Source organism: Lissotriton vulgaris, chromosome 1_1 (genome assembly GCF_964263255.1).
Source record: "Lissotriton vulgaris chromosome 1_1, aLisVul1.2, whole genome shotgun sequence".
NCBI lineage: Eukaryota > Metazoa > Chordata > Amphibia > Caudata > Salamandridae > Lissotriton > Lissotriton vulgaris.
In genome coordinates, this window is record NC_141685.1 from 528,151,308 (window position 1) to 528,172,217 (window position 20,910).

The 20,910-nt window shown below is 46.7% G+C and overlaps 1 protein-coding gene across 1 annotated transcript in view; it reads right to left on the reverse strand.

The window, feature by feature from the left end:
• Positions 1–259: 259 nt before the first annotated feature.
• The window catches only part of VAV3 (vav guanine nucleotide exchange factor 3), a 1,223,230-nt gene continuing 1,202,579 nt past the window's right edge, over positions 260–20,910 (reverse strand). Inside the window, exon 27 of the mRNA XM_086953893.1 lies at positions 260–3,372. Within this exon, the coding sequence (XP_086810019.1) occupies positions 3,331–3,372 (42 nt within the window). The 3' untranslated portion in view covers positions 260–3,330. The remainder of the gene's footprint in view (positions 3,373–20,910) is intronic.

Here is a 20,910-nt window from a genome sequence, read left to right on the forward strand (position 1 = left end):
TGAGAACTAAGCTGTAGATGACATCCGGAACTAAGAATATCCTCTAGTAAGAAACGTAACTCACATATACTGGAAAAACTGTGACTTACTCCAACTACTTTTCACATATTTACGAAATTACAGGGAACGTGTAGAGCACATAAACCTGCAACCAAAACATCTTAAACAAGTTTTCCTGAGACTGTGCATATACGCAAAGAAGAACAAGTCAGAGTAGAAATCAGCATTTTATCAATACAAATTTCGTAATGAACCAAAATAAGCACTTTTTAGTTTATTGTATTAACATATGTACATAATATTACAAATTAAAACACACAGACAGAGAACTGAACATACTTAATTAAACATACTTTGGAAGCAACTGCTCAGAGTACTTAGGGCCTGATTACGAGTTTGGCGATCTTGGAGTGGGCCGCCATGCCAGCGCCCCACTTCAAGACCAGCAAACCCATAGTCTGGCCACTTGCCGTATTCCGATTGGAGTACAGGTTGGACTGTCCTGAAGCAGCTGGCCCACAGTGGTGCCTTTCAAAGGCACGTGTGTGAGCCTTAAAGGCAACAATGTGGGACCGCCACAGAACGTTCCAGCACGGCATGGACTGTGAAACCCATGCTGTACTGGAACAGTGGGAGCATACAGACAGGAGGGTACACCATGTGCCACCCTGCATGCCTCCCCTGGCCCAGAGTCAACAGTCAGCCCTAGAGGACACTCTTAGTTTCCTCATTGCCGCAATGTTCATGGTGGGGCTCAGCGCCATGAAAACTGTAGCAGTGAGGAAACTGGTAATATGCTGGGCAGTGCCGTAGTAGCAATGGCAGCATATTGTGGGCCTCAGAACACTGCAAGACCACCAGGGATCGCAGATCCGTGGCTGTTGCAGTGCTCTGATGGCAGTCCGACACCCAAACTCATAATACGGCGGTCAGACCGCCAAACTCATAATGACCACTTTAGTCTTTGGTATCGGAAGGGCAGTCTAATATGCAGCATTTACTTCTTTAATTCATGCAACTGAACATGAAAGAAAAAGATGCACATTAAGCGCACTTGAAAAAAACGGACACATATGGCTTCAATACGGTAATAGTAGCATTACATTACAGGATGCTATAATTGCTCAACATAATGCCAAGCAAATGGCAACTGTAGGGCATAGATGATACAGAATAAAAACAGATTTCATTTCACATACTTATTTAAAAAATAAATTAGATTTCTTTTTTCTCTCAGGACAGAATAATGATAGCAATGCACTACACATTTGACACAAATGGAGATTAACACTTCCTATGAGATATCAGAGTCAAACAAGATGATTCTGCAACATATATACAAACAACCAACACAGACCGCCGTACAAAATATCATGTATGTATCATTTACAAATGTACAAGTCCTCTTTCTAACCATGGCCAGTGCCATTTTCAGAGCACAGTTTCCATCGCTGTGACGTAATTCCCCTGAAAGTTAAAGCTCAGTATGTGTTAATAAGGGAAGGCAGAAACACAGCCATTTGGGTCTCTTGTGCATAATTAACTTGAGCGAGCTTCCATGTCTGCTTTATTATTATCCAAACAATTCACAGTTCTGACATGTCTAGCTCCAAGTCGTCATTGATTAGAAGTCAAGTAGCTACTAAAAGTTTATAAAAACTACTATGGCATATTACCAAGCGAAAGTATCGCCGCTTTTTCGGCGAATTGTGACGAGAAAGCGGCGATACTGCTAGAGCCCTATTAACAAGGGCATTTTAAAACCTGGCCCAAGCCCACTTTGCATGTCGGCGATAAACATCGCTAATGACATGCAAAGTGGGCGTTCCCACGTCCAACCACATGAAAAATGGGGTTGGAGGTGGGAACACCCTATTACCAAAGGCAGGCGTTGGGAGAAAAAGACCTGCGATAAACTTGTTTATCGCAGGTCTCCCAACGCCTGCTCTGACCAGGCGTTAGGAATTGATAACATGGGGGTGTGGATCATAAAGCTGAATCCACCCCCCCATTTTATTAAGGCCCACATTAGCGCGTGAAAACAACGTTTGTTTCATGCGATAATGTGCCATATTGCCGACTATCGCCGGATTTCAATTTGCCTACCTGATGCACATTGATAATTGCGCGCTAAAATGGCGATGAAATCCGGCGATAGCCGGCCATACGGGAATGTGCGTTGTGCATTTTCCTACGCACTCCTTGGTAATATGCCCCACTGTCTTTTGGGAAAATTTGCAACAAACCTATGTATGCTACATCGTGGTTTTGCGTTACGTAGCGGATTTTAAATTGATCTAAAATATAGCAACGACTGCACTTCTGAAGGGCTTGTAAAATGTTAAGTGCTGAAATAGGGAGACAACGGAAAAGAATCTCATGGACGTAGATACATTTCAAATATCATGAATTGTGTCTTCAGCCTGAAGAGGCAAGTCGAGTGAGGAAAGCAGGCGTAGGGAGGCTCAGAAAAACAATTTAAAGATCATTTTCAAGAAAGGAATTGTTGAAAACAGAACACTGGAGCAGAACAAAATAAAATCTCAAACATGGGTCCATTACAAGGAAGCCTGGTATAACAGGGGCTTTAAGGTCATTTTCGTCACCTTGCCATACAGGGCAGCCAGGCACAAAGTTTCAGGAAGGAACGGGGAGGGGGTTCTTTTTTTTGTTTTGATGTCCCAGTTTCAACTTTGAATGTAAACGTGAACACTGCTGACAAAAACCAACTTCTGAAGGCACACGAGTTGCAAATAGAAACGTTGCTGTCCATGTTTTTGCAGTTACGAGATTTCTCCAGGGCTAGTGTTGAAAAGGTTAAAAAAGCTGTAACCATCATTGACTTCTAAGTGTTCGTGCCTCCGTCCAGTACAGCCCTGACTGGTCACAACCACATTATTTTTTATTGTGCAAGTACGAAGACAAAAAACAATCCCTAGATTGCATGCGTCGTTAAAGATGCTAGTTTCCTGACAGGATTTATTACACATTTACTAACAACTGAGTTCCTCTGCATAGCACGAAAGAAGATGAAATGAAGCATAAATATGTCGGATTTACAGAGTTCTTCTGGGAAAGCGAGCTTTTGGCTTAGTACTGGTCCCAGATGAGGGTAGATTGGCAGCTTGTTTCTTGCAAAGCTCTGGGCAAGCCATTAATCTGTCAACATAAGCTCCAGTTAAATTCCTAACAATAAGAATGAGGTTTCACTTCCAGGGAGACAGAAATGCTGCTTTCCAAACAATCTCAAAGACTCATGATTTGCAGATTTCTCTCTTTCACAGTTCCCAAAACGTCTCTTCTTCTTGGTAGTGCAAAGTGGACATTTATTCATTCATCCTCTTCAACATACGTGGATGGAAACCAGCCCACCTGAGGAAACATACAGAAATTGAATCAATTAATGAGAAACACGTCCGAAAATACAGCTTGGATTATATTATTTGACAAGTATATGCTTGTCTCGCTAGGTATAAATAATACTCGCTTGGATTAAGATTCCAGGGCACAGCCCTGTTAACAGTCATATTACTCAGTCCTGCCAATCAATGGAAGCATTGGGGATTATTGCAGGAACCTGCTAAATTGTCATGTTCCACAGTATTGTATTTTTTAATTTTGTAACTTTTAGGTAGGAAATGGAAACAGTGAACCATAGGAGCATCAGGATCCTGAAATTATGTGATAGACTGGACAGTGTCCCTCTGTCGCAGAATCCCGCCACAGCGGCCGCCTCCTTGAGGGATCGACTATCTGAAGTAGCTCAATGGACGGACATAAACTACCTGAAACTGACAGCAGGTAAGACTGAGGTCTTCATTCTCAGTAAGCAGCCTTCGATCTGGTCACCTGTCTGGTGGCGGCTGACTCTAGGTTATTTTACTTTGCCTAAGCCTACAGCTAAGACCCTAGGCATTTGGTTTGATGAACATCTCACCTTCAAAAGCCAATTAATTACCTTGGCAGGCAAGTGCTTTGGGATCCTTAAATCTCTCAAAATATCACCTGTTTGCTACCTCACACCGCCCAGAAGACTGTGCCTTAGTGATCTCTCTGCTAGACTATTGTAATGTCCTCTATTTGGGAGTTTCCCAGTCCCGGCTGATGTGGCTCCAGTGGGTTCAGAACTCGGCAGCCCGTCTTTTATCATATCCACTGAAATTAGCTTCTATGGGCTAGGCACTTCTCAAACTTCACTGTCTCCCAGTGAAAAAAAGATTAGCTTTCAAGGCCCTTTGTTTTTGTTACAGAATAATCAGAAAGAAGGTGGGACCTTCCTGCACCTATTCACTCCTCGCATCTAAGCTATGGCATTCTCTCCCACTTCCACAGAAGCCACCCAAGGCAGAACTTCTGTTTCGAAAAAAATCAAAAACATGCCTTTTCAGACAGGTGGTTCTTGTTTCTTTCAGCTTTTTATGAGTCTCCTTCTGGGAACTTGACCTTTAGTGCTGGGACACTCCTGTGGGAGTAACTATGCGCTCTACAAGTCTGCTTCATTCATTCATTCATTCACAAACGTCTTAAACACAGCCATGTATTTATAACTTTGGTAAAATAATACCAGTAGTCATGAAGAACATGCCAATTATAATTTGGAGATCCAGCCAGAGCCCCTGTGGCTCTACACATAACATTAGAATGCTACTGAAGTCTACACCATAGCACAATGAGCTGTAATGCATTCAGAAATAGGGGTTCTTACAACAAAGAAACTACATAGAGTACCATAAATAGAATACAAACAAACTCTGCAGCCCCAGCCATGACTGACCTGCCAAGTCAAGGTTTTGCTGATGGGCTGATGGATTTTCCACAAAGTGCCTCTCACCTCCATGACGGGAGATGCTTTGAGATAAAAGAATAGGGATGGCAGGTCCTCTTGGTGAGATCTGTTTTGTAGTGAGACTGACACTGCCTTGTCTGCCCTCGGGACAAAAAATGCCCCTACATTCAGAAACATTTTCTCCAGCATGTGGAACCCACTCATGGACTTTTCCAGCCTGGAAATGATGCATGGATTACATGATGTTCTGGACAAGAGAAACATCAGTGAGTCTGACCTAAAGCAGGTCATCACTGATGCCTGCATTGCTGCTGAAGGCTGTTGCATGAACTCTTTTTCTCTGACAGCAGGGGAAGATTCCTTTCACTCTTCTCTTAAAAGAGGAGGGAGACCGATGCGACATCCAACCATTTTTAGCAAATGTCCTGTTACTGCACAACAACTCTCAGTGAGGCCCTCAGAAACTAACAGCGGAAAAGATGGTTGTGCTTCTATACTTGACTATCAACTACTAATCACTCTGAGACCAACAGTAGAGTGGTGTGGCTCACTGGTTAGAGGCAGCAGACCCGGAAGCAGAGGTCGGCCCGGGACCAGGGTTCGATTCCCGATGCGGCAGGGTCTTGGACCATGGTCAGCGGACTCGATAATTCTCGCCTCGGTGCCTACTCCAACCATGGGTCCCACTCAGCAACTCTGGGCAATAGCTTGCTTAATCTCTACGAACTGCCCCATCAGTGCCGGGGATGCCTGTCTTCACCTTGGAGATGCCCAGGAGGGACCATCTCACAGGGAAAGCCAGGATGGGTTCCCCAGCGGTATACAGCACCGGGACGCCCCTTTGCTGGGGCAGCTGTGCGCTTTACAAGTATACAACATTTAACATACGTTCAAAGTCATTGGTTGTCCCATCCAGACCTCCTTTTAAGTATGGGTTACTTGTGCACATCAACAGATAACAGGCAACAACATAACCTTGTTTAAATTATGCCCAAAACACAAATCTCATCAACATTAATGTGAAAAAGTGCCACTTTTTGCATTGTAATTCCCATTTGTTGCGAACCGATGCTGCTGGTATTTAATCCTTGCACACTGGGGTACAGCGGTCCAGACCCAGTGAATGTGCTCTGATCCATCAAACATGGTAAAATTGGGCAATCTCCATTTGGCATATTTAACTTTCTAGTAAGGCGATAATATATGCTGTAAGAAAATACACCAGTAGAATACAACATTAAATGTTACCTATAGACTACAACATCTAGTGTGCCATTCACCATGCTGCCAAGGAAAACATGGCCTCATGCCTATATGAGTAGCTTGTCTCCGGCAGCTTTTAAACCGGACGGCAGGCCTGTCAAAATAAAACGTTTGACAGAAGGGAAACCCAACTAAATCATCCTTAATTGTCCCACAATGTAGGGTACTCGGTATTTAAAAATGAAACATATACAAATGTAATGTTTACATGTTACTATAGCGACAGGCACCCAAAAACAATTTTCCCTGTTAGAGCTGCAGCTGGGCCTATAAAGAAAAAACAAAGTACAGTTAATATGTTAATTGTGCCTATCTGATGTAGTATAAGCTACAAAGACAGTTCCTATGCTGTTGTTAATATTTATAAAAAATCTAGTCCAAAGGTGGAGTTGGATTTTTATTAAATATACAGGAAAATATACTTTTACAAAGTTATACCTTCCCTGTCTAAAGCCCCTTTGTGCTAATTATCATTGACCGGCCTGTAACTGGATTATCAACATGGCTTTAATTAAGGTGGGAACTCCTGCTCTCAGAGCAGAGACAGTGGCTTGGACCTGGCAGGATGGCTCGGAGGAGGAATGGGACCCAGCTATACCTAAGCAGGGAAGTTCATGAGTGTCCATGAAATTCACTAACTTAACCTGGGGAAGACCTGTTCTTGTATAGTTTAGTGATAAGGGATGCCTGAAGGGTTGAATGCTGTGGATCCGAACACACACTTTAGTGTCCTTAGTTTACTTTCAGTGGAAGGGAGAGCTGGCTGCAGAACCTGTTTAGTGTATTGAGTAGGAAGAAATTGCTCATCACCTTAAACACACACCTGGGTATACCACCAGTTCCCTCCAGGGACAGAAAGACCTTGCCATGTTGGATGTTACTGAAAATGTAGCACTGCCTAATAGGTTGCACTGAGGGAAACAGGATGTATCGAAAAAGTGGAAAGGTTTGAACTTGTGAAATGTTTACTTATTTGTCAGGGACTGTCCAGGAGCCCAATCCACCCCCTGGCTAGTTAGTTGAAGAAAAGTAGCACCTCAGTCCAACTCCATGGAACACTTTTTAGCCCTGTGATAAAACAGAAGAAGACTGGACCTGCTTTCTGTAACATGTGAAGATGCCTGCAGTGCTGGGCCTGCTCAAACTGTACCCAGGAATAAGAAGGGGACTCCAAAAATCAGTTGGCTGGACTCCTGTGTGGCTACAGGATATAACAAGCTGAAAGAGGCTTTTTCCTGCAGTGACCCATGGGCCAGTTAGACTAGACCTTGCTATGCCCTCTGCTGGAGGGTGTCCTGCCCCTTAAGTTATATCCCTGAGATTCTGGGAGTCTTAGAAGTGGTAAAGAGGAGCTAACCCAGAAAGTCTGAAACGTTTGGAATTTGTCAGAAGGCAGAAAGCTTGATGGGGTGAAGGCATGAATGGCATCTGCCTTACGAGAGGACTTAATCGACAGCGAAAGGTGAATTTTCCCACTCAGAGCTTTTCCTGCCAAAACCGATTGGAAGGGACTTCACAAGATACAGCTTTCAACATTCGCCTGCTGGAAAATGGTGACACCCATAAAAAAGTCAGAAGGTAAAAATTTGACCAGAACAACCTGCATGGAATGTCCAACCTTCACTCTATCACAGTTGGCCCTAATTTGCACCTGCATGACGGTCAATGGTGAACAGTGATTTCTGGTTGACATTTTACTTTTAGTTGGCTTTTTTGCCTAAAAACCTTTAAAAAAATCATATCGCAGGTTCCCCTTACTGGATTTTAGTTGTTCTGGTGTCTTTGTTTCTTGAGTGTTAGAAGTTGGTTTTAGGATATTTTTTGAGCTGCGTTTTGACTTTCTGACTGCCTTAGTGTTGCTTAATACATTTTCCTAAGTTAAGCCTGTCTGCATTGTGCTACAACCACCAGGGCTTGAGAACAGGACTAGATTATTGAAACTGTGTTTTTGACCTTACAGGAGCTTGGGACTTATAGTGGTAGGTGTTGGGGTGGAAAATTATCATGCATAGTGCTGGACTTGTGGCCTTATCCTGAGTGCCCCAGTTGCAACAATATCTGGATTCTTGGTACTGCCTTTTTATCATGGGCAAACATGGATTATCCATGTGCTCCAGGACCAGAGCCTGTCTCAGATTTTGTGGTCATGTTAGACTGAGACGGGCACCCAAAGCTTTACTCTCACAAGTAGTAAAGCTATTGCCCTTACCAACAGTTAAGTAGCATGAGCGCGGTGGTGGCAGCATACTGTTTTGGTAGTGGTGATCAGTAGAGTGCCTTTTTACCTGTGTTACTGGAGTGAGGCCTACTGGCACACTCATGTAAAGTTCCACTACTGTGTACCTGTTAGACCTCACATCATTGGCGTGAGTCTCCCTTCCATTTTTGACAGATTGCCTCCTCTGTTTTGATATGTTTTTGCTGGATTTATGCTTTGGGCACTGTGCCACTGCTAATCAGTGCCACAGTGCAAGTGCTCCCTATGTTAAATTGACATACTGATTGGATTCCATGATTGGGTTATCTGATTTATCTGTCAGCCCCTAGTACAGTGCACCATGTGTGCCCAGGGCTTGTAAATCAAATGCTGCTGGTGGGCTTACAGCACTGGTTGTGCCACCCACAGAAGCAGCTTGTAAAGTGTGTTTCAGGCCTGCCATTGCAAGGCCTATGGGCAGTCTAGCAATGCCATGTCGACTTGGCCAAGTGCACCCACTTGCCAGTCCCTAAATCTTCCCTTTGCTTCATATTAGACATCCTAATGGTAGGCCCAAGGGCAGGGTGAATTGTAAGTATACGTTAGGACATGCCCTGATGTGTGTAGCATGTTCTAATAGTGAATTACAGCCATTTTTGTTTTTCACTATGGATGGCTACCTGTTCTCATAGCCCAGAATGGGCAGTTAAGATTATTATATCCTTATAATCCTAACTGACTAAGGGAACATGGTAGAAATTCGAATTTAGTATGCCTGAACTTAGAATAATAAAATACATCTTTTAGTAAAGTTTATTTTAATATCCTGTGTTTGCAAATACCACTTTTAGAAAGCAGGTATTTGCTTAACTAACCATTTGAGCCTGCCTCTGCTGGGTTGTGTATTCCTTGTCTAGGTTTGTGTGTGACAGGCCTGGGGCATTCCAGGAGACAGGCTAGGGCAGCCCAATGGTGAATAGAGAGAGATCTGCATCTAGATGGGAGGGAGGAGTTGCACCTGGGACCTGAATAGGGCTGAGCCTTCCCTCTACAATGCTGGCTCCACCCCCTGTGGCTTGTCTGATGTCTCTGCCCTGTACTGTGAAAGGAGAGGAGGAATCATGTCAACAGAGTGCTCCAGAGCTGTATCTTCCCTCCCCTGTGCTGGCTCCTCCTCCTGTGGGGTGGCTGATGTCTCTGCCCTGCGCAGTGAAAGGAAGAAGAGAGTCATGTCAACAAAGTGCTCAGGAACTGGTTTGAACTAGGCAGAGGCCTCTCTGCCTTCAGAGAACAAAGGATTTTGTGGTATAAATATTGGGACCCTGATCCCAAGAAATGAGATCACTTCTCGAACAAGAAACCTTTCTGCCAAGGAGAAGAACCAAGGAAGCTGCAGGAGTTTGGACTGCCCATCTACCAGTGTGCTGTTTGCTGGGTTGGCCTGCAGTGGTTGCTTCATTACCAAGGGAAAGAAGAAGGAACTTTGTAAGGACTTTCATCTACAGAATATTCTCCAAGGGCTTGAACTGTGCTTGCCTCCTGCTGAAGTCTCAGGGACAAAAAACTTCACCTCCAGCTCCCTCCTGAATTTCCTTGCTGGGAATTCTGACTCCAGTCACTTGCGTGCCGCTGGGGGCTGGGAGCGCGACGCATCCAGAAGAAGCGTGTTGCCGCCGCAGCTGAAATCATCGCAACGCCAGAGAAGCAAGCCTCCGCCGCATCTCCCTGGAAGCGTGTGTCATTCGATGCTGCCTGCTGTCGCATCACCGGAGAAGCGTGACGCCATTGAGAGAGTCGCCATCGCATCGCCGGAGAAGCGCGTCGCAGGACCTGTTGCGGCAGCAAAGTATAGAGTTGTCGCAAGGCTGCCAGGGCAGCATCGCATCGTCATCGCATCGCTGCATCAAGGATGCCATCTTCTCGCATCGCAACCGGATCGTCGCATCGCATCAAGGCTCCATCTTGCGTACCGCAACGGACCCGCAGGCCGAGAATGTACGCTTCACCTCCGCACCGGTAAGGCTCACGACGAGTTCCCTACTCTGCAAGCATTTAGGAAGGACGCAACCGTTCCCCCGGGTCACGGAACCGACGCATCTCCCCTTTTGCGAGCCTTTTGTTCACTTTGCGTTACGCATCCTGGTACTTTGTTGAGAACTTTGTCGCATTTACCAACAACTTGAACTAAGAGACTTTAATCATCTTTTAAGCAATCTTAAGTGTAGTATTGTGGATTTTTTGTCCTTTGTGGTCTTGTGTTTAAGTCAATATAAAGAATACTTATTGTTATAAAACCTGTGTTGTGTCTATCTGTAGTGTTATCACTGTATTACTGTGTATATTCACAAATGCTTAACACACTGCCTTTGAGATAAGCCTGTCTGCTTGTGCCAAGCTACCAAGGGGGTGAACAGGGGTTATTAAGGAGTGTAATCCCCTTATCCTGACTTAGAAGTAAGGGTCCCTATTTGAACAAAGGTGATAACCATTGCCAACTAGAGACCCCCAGATCTAACATTGGTGGTCAGCTTTGAGGATTTGGACTTTGCATTTGTGTTTCATATACAGTGAATGGTGTATACTACTAGTGAGTGCAGACCAAACGCGACCACATACTTTTGTTTAGAATCCTTTTTCCTTGAACTGTTAGTTTTTCCTGAAACTCCCAATTCTTACTACCATGAGTAAACCAGCACCTGTTACATCTATGGATCTTGATTTTGAGAAAGAGAGGTTGGAAACCTACACTGTGAAACAGCTCAAGTATCTCTGCAGGAAATTGAAAGTTGCTACACCAGGCATTTCTAAAAAGGAAGACTATCAAAAGGCAGTGAGGGCCTGGGTAGAAGTCAGAAATGTCCCTGATGTTGTGGTGGAGCCTGTTGGGGATGCAAATGGGCAAATCGATGGGCCAGAATTTCCAGCCAGGGGAGGGGTGCCGTCCCTGCCTGGCAGCAGCATCTCTTCCAAAGACCTGTCCCCCAGAGAGTTGGAAGACAGGGAGAGAAATAGGGCACACAAGCTGGAGAAGGCTAAGCTTAAGATGGAGAGTCAGAGGGAAACAGAGAATAATAGGTTGTCTTTGGAAAGGGAGAGAATGAGAATGGAGCATTAGAGAATGTTTAGGGAGTTAGAAATCAAGGCCAGGGGCCTAGAAATCAATCCCTCTGGTGGCAGCGCACCATCTGTGCCTTCAGAAGACAGGGTACATATTCCCAAGGATGTCATCAAAGATTTTCACAAAGGTGAAGATAGTGGTCAGTGGTTTGCAGCCTAGGAGATACCAAGGATTGGGGAGCGGGGTTGTGGGGCCGCTTTCTGACTGAGGGGAGGGATATTTTGTTAGACCTACCCAGTGAGCATAGGATGTCTTATCACCTCATGAAGGAAGCATTGTTGACAAGGTATGGGTTAACTCCAGAGCTCTACAGACAGAGGTTCAGGAATTGTAAGAAACTGGAGGGATCCACTAGGGTAGAATTTGAGTCTTTCTTTTGCAGAGCTATGAATGGTTGGGTGAGGGGTAGCAATGTCGATCATTTTCAAGCGCTCTATGATTTGTTTGCTAGGGAGCACTTGTTTCCTAATTGTTTTCCAGAGGTACGCCAGCACCTTATGGATTGCAAGTTGACTAATCCTAGAAAGCTTGCTGAAGACCGCTGGGTCAGTACCAGGGTCCACAAAGATCTTGTGGGAGACTCCGCCAAGGGTGGGCAGGGTCCCCAGCAGAAGAGTGGGGGGGATAAGGGTAAACAGAGGGAGTTCCAAAAAGGTCCCCAAAGTAATTCCCAAGGGAACTAAGGTAAGGGTTCCCAGCCTCACACTGAAAACAAGTCAGGACCCCCGACAGGTAAACCTGTTCATAGGGGGCCTGTTACCTGCTTTCAGTGTAAGCAGGTGGGACACCGCTGGTATGAACCCCAGTGTCCTCAGAAAGGACAGTATGTGCCACCCCATGCACCACCCTGTCAGATGGCCAGTGTAGCCCTGGGTGGGGAGCAGATGAGTGCCCAATGTGGGTGGGGTCCCGCAGAAATGTCCCTTGTCTCATTAGGAGACTTTGAGATGGTCCCTAAAACTCAGCTGCCTGAGAACACTAAATAAATACAGGCAGTGGGTGGTCATCAATGGCCATAGAGTGAAGGCTCTCAGAGACACAGGAGCAAGTGTGACAGCTGTCAAGTGTCACTTGGTCTCTGAAGAGCAGGTAGTCCCCAATGCTTTCTTCCCAGTTGTTGCCGCTGACAACACAGAGAGCCATTGCAAAGTGGCTCAAGTTCCCTTTGAGTGGGGGGGCTGGTCTCTGGTACTCTTCAAGTAGCTGTAAGGCCATCCATGCCTGTTGATTGTCTGTTAGGCAATGATTTAGAAAGCTCCCCTTGGGCTAAGGTGGAGAGGAAGGCGCATTTAGAGATGTTGGGTCTGCCTGAGTGGGCATGTGTGACCACTCGGTCTATGGCAGCTAAGGGTGTTCAAGAGACCCTGGAGCCTGAAAGTATGGCCCAGGGACCTGCCTTACGGAGAAGAGGTAGGGGGCGCGGGAAACCAGCCCCCATTGTTCCCACAGTCCAGGAGGAGGCAGACCTTGAGGGGGGTGCCCTGGAACCTACAGGGGAGCACGTTTCTGAACTGAGGAACCTACCTGAGCTGACCCATTGGCAGCAAGAAGGTGGTCTTTGTGGAGGAATTTTGTGAAGAGCAGTAGAAGTGCCCTTCTCTTGTGGGTTTGAGGCAACAGGCCACGAAACAGGCAGCAGGTGATCAGTCTGGATCACATTGGATCTACTGGGAGAATGGTCTCCTGTATAGCAAGCCTAAGGTTGCTGAGCCTGGGTCAGCCCGTGTGCTGGTGGTACCCTAGCGGTTCCAAGCCTTCCTACTGGGTTTGGCTCATGATGTTCCTTTAGCTGGTCATCTGGGGCAAAACAAGACCTTTGATAGGCTTGTCTCCCACTTTTATTGGCCCCAGATGCGGAAAAGTTCAGATACTCATTGTAGGACCTGTCAAACTTGCCAGGCAAGTGGGAAAAGTGGAAGGAGCCACAAGGCCCCTCTTCAGCCTTTCCCTGTAGTCAGTACCCCCTTTGAACGGGTGGGGATTGACATTGTGGGGCCACTAGACCCCAAGACAGCCATGGGCAACAGGTTTATCCTGGTCTTGGTGGACCATGCTACCCGGTACCCGGAAACCATTCCGCTCAGGACAGTGACGGCCCCCGTGGTGGGACGTGCACTGATGGGGATCTTCTCCCGTGTGGGGTTCCCTAGAGAGGTTGTGTCTGACCGAGGTACAAACTTCATTTCAATTATATGAAGTCTCTGTGGAAGGAGTGTGGTGTTACCTACAAGACAAGTTCACCACTCCTTACCACCCACAAGGAAATGGGCTGGTTGAAAGATTCAATCGGACCCTTAAAGGCATGATCATGGTCTTGAAGAACCAATGAGCCGTAAGTGGGACGGCCTCTTGCCATGCCTTCTTTTTGTCTACCGTGAGGTGCCCTAAAGTCTCTAGGGTTCAGCCCCTTTGAGCTTTTATATGGTCACCCGGTAAGAGAACCTTTGGTTTTGGTCTAGAAAGGCTGGGAGCAATCTCCCGGGAAACCTCCCCAGGACGTTTATAGCTACATGCTGGCCTTCAGGAACCAGACTCGGCGTTTCAATGATCTCGCTCAGGCGAATCTGGAAGCCAGCCAGGAGAAAATGAAGCGGTGGTATGATCAGAATGCCACTCTGATTGAGCTTCAACCTGGACAGAAAGTTTGGGTCATGGGCCCCGTGGAGCCTTGTGTGCTCCAGGACAGGTGGACCGGTCCATATGAGGTGGTGGAGCGCAAGAGTGATGCCACTTATCTAGTAAACTAGCGGTCTCCCAGGAACCCCTTGCGGGTCCTGCACGTTAACCGCCTAAAGCCCCACTTAGAAAGGTCCGAAGTGGGCATGCTCCTAGCGACAGATGATGGAATGGAAGAGGAGGCCGGGCCTCTTCCTGACCTCCTGTCTGCAAGAGAGCAAGATGTGTCAGTGTATGGTGTCAGCCTCTCTGCCACACTGACCCCTGATCAGCAGCAAGATTGTCGCCAACTGTTGAGGCAATTCTCTGATCTATTTTCCTTTGTTCCTGGTGTCACAGAGTGGTGCATCCATGATGTGGACACTGGTGACAGTCCTCCTGTCAAGCACAAGGCTTACAGAGTGACTGACAAGGTTTGGGCTTACATTAAGGAGGAAATCTCCAAGATGTTTGCTTTAGGGGTCATTGAGTCCTCCAACAGTCCTTGGGCCAGCCCAGTGGTCTTGGTCCCAAAGGCTGCCTCGCCGGGTGCCACACCCGAACTCCGGTTCTGTGTGGACTACAGAGGGCTCAATTCAGTCACCAGGACTGATGCACACCCCATCCCCAGAGCTGATGAGCTCATTGATCGGTTAGGGGCTGCACGGTACCTCAGCATGTTTGATTTGACGTCTGGGCACTGGCAGATCGCCTTAACTGATGGGGCTAAGGAGAGGTCAGCATTCTCCATACCAGATGGGTACTACCAATTCCGGATGATGCCCTTTGGGATGAAGAATGCACCTGCCACCTTTCAGAGGTTGGTCAACCAGGTATTGGCTGGACTGGAGAATTTCAGTGTCGCCTACCTGGATGACATTGCAGTGTTCAGGGCCAGTTGGGAAGAACACTTGCAGCACCTCTGGGAAGTGTTGATGGCACTGCGCAAGGCAGGCCTCATGATCAAGGCAAGTAAGTGTCAAATCGGGCAGGGCTCCATTTTGTACTTGTGACACCAGGTAGGAAGCGGCCAGGTGGGGCCCCTAAAACCCAAGATTGATACCATCCTGGCATGGGAACCCCTAAAGATCAGACACAGGTGAGAGCCTTTTTAGGAGTCACGGGGTGCTACAGGAGGTTTGTCAAGGGGTATGGCAACATTGTTGCACCCTTGACTGAGCTGACTTCCAGGAAGCAGCCCAAGAAAGTGAACTGGACTGACACCTGTCAGAAGGCTTTTGACGCCCTGAAGACTGGCATGTGCACAGCATCCATGCTTCAGGCACCCAACTTCTCAAAGGAATTCATTGTACAGACAGACCAGAGCATGGTGTGGGGGCTGTTTTATCACAGATTAATGAAGAGGGCCTAGACCAACCTGTAGCCTTCATCAGTAGGAGGTTACTTCCACAGGTACAGAGGTGGAGTGCAATTGAGCGTGAGGCATTTGCTGTGGTCTTGGCACTGAAGAAGTTGAGACCATACTTGTTTGGGACTCACTTCCGAGTTCAGACTGACCACAGGCCCCTCAGATGGCTGATGCAGATGAGGGGTGAGAACACAAAGTTGTTGAGGTGGTTCATTTCCCTACACGGTATGGACTTTACGGTGGAACACCGCCCTGTTACAGAACACGCCAACGCTGATGGCCTGTCCAGATTTTTCCACCTTAGTGATGAGAACTCCCAAGGGGAAGGGTAGTTCTCCCCACATTTCATCTGGAGAGGACACATGTTAGACAAGACATCATTGGCGTAAGTCTCCCTTCCATTTTTGACGGATTGCCTCCTCTGTTTTGATATGTTTTTGCTGGATTTATGCTTTGGGCACTGTGCCACTGCTAATCAGTGCCACAGTGCAAGTGCTCCCTATGTTAAATTGATATACTGATTGGATTCCATGATTGGGTTATTTGATTTATCTGTCAGCCCCTAGCAGAGTGCACCATGTGTGCCCAGGGCTTGTAAATCAAATGCTGCTGGTGGGCTTACAGCACTGGTTGTGCCACCCACTGAAGCAGTTTATAAAGTGTGTCTCAGGCCTCCCATTGCAAGGCCTATGGGCAGTCTAGCACTGCCATGTCGACTTGGCCAAGTGCACCCACTTCCCAGTCCCTAAACCTTCCCTTTGCTTCATATTAGACACCCCTATAGTAGGCCCAAGGGCAGGGTGCATTGTAAGTATAAGGTAGGACATGCCCTGATGTGTGTAGCACGTTCTAATAGTGAATTACAGCCATTTTCGTTTTTCACTATGGAAGGCTAACTGTTCTCATAGGTCAGAATGGGCAGTTAAGATTATTACATCCTTATAATCCTAACTGACTCAGGGAACATGGTAGAAATTCGAATTTAGTATGCCTGAACTCTGAAGAATAAAATACATCTTTTAGTAAAGTTTATTTTGATATCCTGTGTTTGCAAGTACCACTTTTAGAAAGCAGGTATTTGCTTGCTTAACCATTTGAGCCTGCCTCTGCTGGGTTGTGTATTCCTTGTCTAGGTTTGTGTGTGACAGGGCTGGGGAATTCCAGGAGACAGGCTGGGGCTGCCCGGTGGTGAATAGAGAGATCTGCATCTAGATGGGAGGGAGGAGATGCACCTGGGACCTGAATAGGGCTGAGCCTTCCCTCTACAATGCTGGCTCCACCCCCTGTGGCTTGTCTGGTGTCTCTGCCCTGCACTGTGAAAGGAGAGGAGAAATCATGTCAACAGAGTGCTCCAGAGCTGTATCTTCGCTCCCCTGTGCTGGCTAAACCTCCTGTGGGGTGGCTGATGTCTCTGTCCTGCACAGTGAAAGGAAGAAGAGAGTCATGTCAACAAAGTGCTCAGGAACTAGTTTGAACTAGGTAGAGGCCTCTCTGCCTTCAGAGAACAAAGGATTTTGGGGTATAAATATTGGGACCCTGATCCCAAGAAATGAGATCACTTCTGGGACAAGGAACCTTTCTGCCAAGGAGAAGAACCAAGGAAGCTGCAGGAGTTTGGACTGCCCCTTTGCCAGTGTGCTGTTTGCTGGGTTGTTCTGCAGTGGTTGCTTCATTGCCAAGGGAAAGGAGAAGGAATTTTGTAAGGACTTTCATCTACAGAATATTTTCCAAGGGCTTGAACTGTGCTTGCCTCTTGCTGAAGTCTCAGGAACAAAAGACTTCACCTCCAGCTCCCTCCTGAATTTCCTTGCTGGGAATTCTGACTCCAGTCACTTGCGTGCCGCTGGGGGCTGGAAGCGCGACGCATCGAGAAGAAGCGTGTCGCCGCCACAGCTGAAATCATCGCAACACTGGAGAAGCGAGCCTCTGCCGCATTTCCCCGGCAGCGTGTGTTCATCGAAGCTGCCTGCTGTCGCATTACCAGAGAAGCGTGACACCATCGAGAGAGTCGCCCTTGCATCATCGGAGAAGCTCATAGCAGGGCCTGTCGCGGCTCCAAATTATAGAGTCATCGCAAGGCTGCCAGGGCGTCATCACATCGTCATCGCATCGCCGCATCAAGGGCGCCATCTTCTCGCATCGCATCCGGATCGTCGCATCGCATCAAGGCGCCATCTTGCGCACCGCAACGCGCCCGCAGGCCGAGAATCTACGCATTAGCTCCGTACCGGTAGGGCTCACGACGAGTCCCCTACTCTGCGCAAGGATTGATGAAGGACGCAACCATTCCCCCGGTTCACGGAACTGACGCATCGCCCCTTTTGCGAGCCTTTTGTTCACTTTGCGTTACCCATCCAGGTACTTTGTTGAGAACTTTGTCGCATTTACCAACAACTTGAACTAAGAGACTTTAATCATCTTTTAAGCAATCTTAAGTGTAGTATTGTAGATGTTTTGTCGTTTGTGGTCTTGTGTTTAAGTTTATATAAAGAATAATTATTGTTATAAAACCTGTGTTGTGTCTATCTGTAGTGTTATCACTGTATTACTGTGTATATTCACAAATGCTTAACACACTGCCTCTGAGATAAGCCTGTCTGCTTGTGCCAAGTTACCAAGGGGGTGAGCAGGGGTTATTAAAGAGTGTAATCCCCTTATCCTGACTTAGAAGTAAGGGTCCCTATTTGGACAAAGGTGATTACCATTGCCAACTAGAGACCCCCAGATCTAACAGTACCTAACTCGGTCTTGGTCTACATCATGTTAGAGTATAGCACTGTGCAGAGTAAATATGATTGCATTTGTGCACTGTAATTGTAGGTGGGACACACCGTGGAGGCCTGTGGATTCCACTATGGAATCCTAGGGCATTGGAAAGGCATGTGGAGGTGGAGGAGCCATCCCAGACAGATTTGTGGATTGCCTGCTTTCCTGTGAGCTGGGTGGGAATCACACTGGAGGAATGAGAGTCCGACTCTCTTGCACTCACCAGGAGGGTTCTTTGATTCTGAAAAGGTGACTGGTCAGTGGGGCCTGGTTAAATCTCAGGAAAGAGATTGGGCTCATAGCGAATCATAAAGACTAGGACAGGGATTTTTGGTAACATTCTGATAAGTACACATTAATGAGGCTCACATTCAGGTATGATACAGATGTGTTCCTCTAGTCACTTCCACGGTCTGTGTTGTGGGGCTATCACAATTGGAGTCCCTCATGCTGTGACAGGCTGTTCCGTGGTCAAAAGACAGGACGGAGGAGTGGGTAGTTCAAAGTGGGCAACCCTCACAGCATGAACCTCAAAGACTAAAGCACTAAATTACATATGTGTCTGGAATACAGTATATGAAGGGGAGCTTGAGCCTCCCAATATTATCAAATTAGAGCTGTACATGAACGTAGAGAAGCTACGCATGGCTTCGGCCCAATGCTTACAATTAAGACAAAAGGGTCCTTGTTGTGTCTTATGACTTACAGACCTTATTTTAGGGAAGAGCGTAGCTGTTTAGGAGCAAAAACCCTCACCCACTGGGGACTAAGGTGTGCTACTCTCCATGCTGGATGACGGGACATTACCTTGAATCAAGACCACTTGCCCTGGACTAGCTCAACAACTGTCTGCCTGTCTAAACTAGAGGACCCTGTGAAGAGGAAAAGAGTGCCTGGTGGAAGCGAGGTCCAGCAGACATCCTGTCGATTGGATCAGTGAAGCAGGATATGAGATTCGAGGCTATATCAGAACCTTTTCATCTATTGGGCTGTCCGCCCTATGATCAGTTGTTCACGCCTCAGTGTGCCAGGTGGTGTGCAATGAGATTACAGATCATTGCACCAATCGGGACACCCAAAGAGTGCTGCTCTTCCCAATCCTTGTATGCCTGTGGGGGACATATCTATGATCGCACTGGTGCATCGCTTATTCAAAAAGAGGGCCATCTCCGTGTGCAGGATTGTGACCCAGAGGGGTTGTTGCCACAGTGCTGCTGTTTATGAACTTGTGTGCCAGGTGGGTGCTGCAGTGAAGACTATGAACCATTGGCTTGGTGCACTGCTGTGGCAAGAAGAGGTCTGTTACCTTCTGCAGTCTTGTGACCCGGCAGGACCGTCCCTCTGTGTGTGCTGTTGGCGACCACCCCTGTTTGCCAGTTAGGGGTCATGATGACGATGAAGGGACGTTGCCATTGAGTATCTTGGAACTGTGAAGCATAGTGTGTTGTGACCTGTGGAAGCAGAGCATCAATTCACTCACTCAAACACAGAAGCATCTGAGACCTGGCGCCGTACTCAGGAATGACTAATTGCATGGCCGAAGGAGCGCCTTGGATGCCTGCCACCTTGACCGCATCATTCACAATCCTGCTCACTGCTGGGCCACTGGCCCATTCCCGAGCCTTCTGAATCACAGCACCAGCAAGAGTGGGTAAGACTAACTGTTGAGACACCAAGCCTTATGGAGAAGTTGCTCTGATTGAAAGAGCTGCAGCGCTGAGATACTTTGACTTTTAAGAAGCTATGGTGTAACGTCTATGACTTACTAGTGGGGTCCAGCCTAAATGCCGCCTCAGATGAATAGGTAATAGCAACAGTCCTTAAACAGGGAAGTGGGACTAAGATACTTGCCTGGACAACACTAGAATTTCAGCCTAACAAAGACTGTATGTTTTATTTGTTGTGTGCCATATTTCACTTTGTGTTTGTATATGGAGACCACTTTTTCCATAAAAGCAAGTATCTAGCTGGACAATAATTGACTGGGGTTGCTGACCATATTTTGAGTCGTGACTCTGTGTACACCTTGCACCTACCCTCCACACGAGAAGCTAGGACTACTCAACCTGCACTACCAATGAGAGTAACGTGCTGAAGGGGTACTTGGCCCAGTTGCTAAGAGCCCATAATAGGTCCGGCTTCAGAACATCAGGAGTAAAATGTCACAACCCCTGGTTGGGCACAGTAGCTACTGCTTGCCTTGTGACACTCTGAAAGGGGTTCTGACAGTAGGGCTCACATTATTCTAAAGAATTACCTATAGTTAGTATTAGGTTGCCTAAAAGGCAGAGCAAACATCTGAGTCTCAAAATAAATGAGTTCAGCACCTAATTTTATTATTCAGACTAACATCAGCATGAAGTTAAAGGTAGAAATGTAAGGAAATAATTCCTATAAAAAAAGAGTCCACGTTTCCAAATGGTCACAGTAACTAAACAGTGAAAATGCATATAAAATGTGAATGATTGTAGCCAGAAATTACAATGGACTGTGGGGTAGAGAATCAGAGCATTTCACTGCTGTTTCATTAGGACTGATCTAATAAGATCTAATAGGATCTAGCAGAAAAGAAATTCACGTTACATTATATTGTACACAGCTCAAGAGAGGTAAAACATCAAATTAGAACAGTCCACAAATGCTTGAATTTCCCCTGACTCAAAAATAGCTACAATATTTCCGAAAGTTGTGTCTCTTCCTATGGGATATCTAATCAAAAGTAGCACTTGCTTTAGGTTGCTCTTAGGAAGATGGAC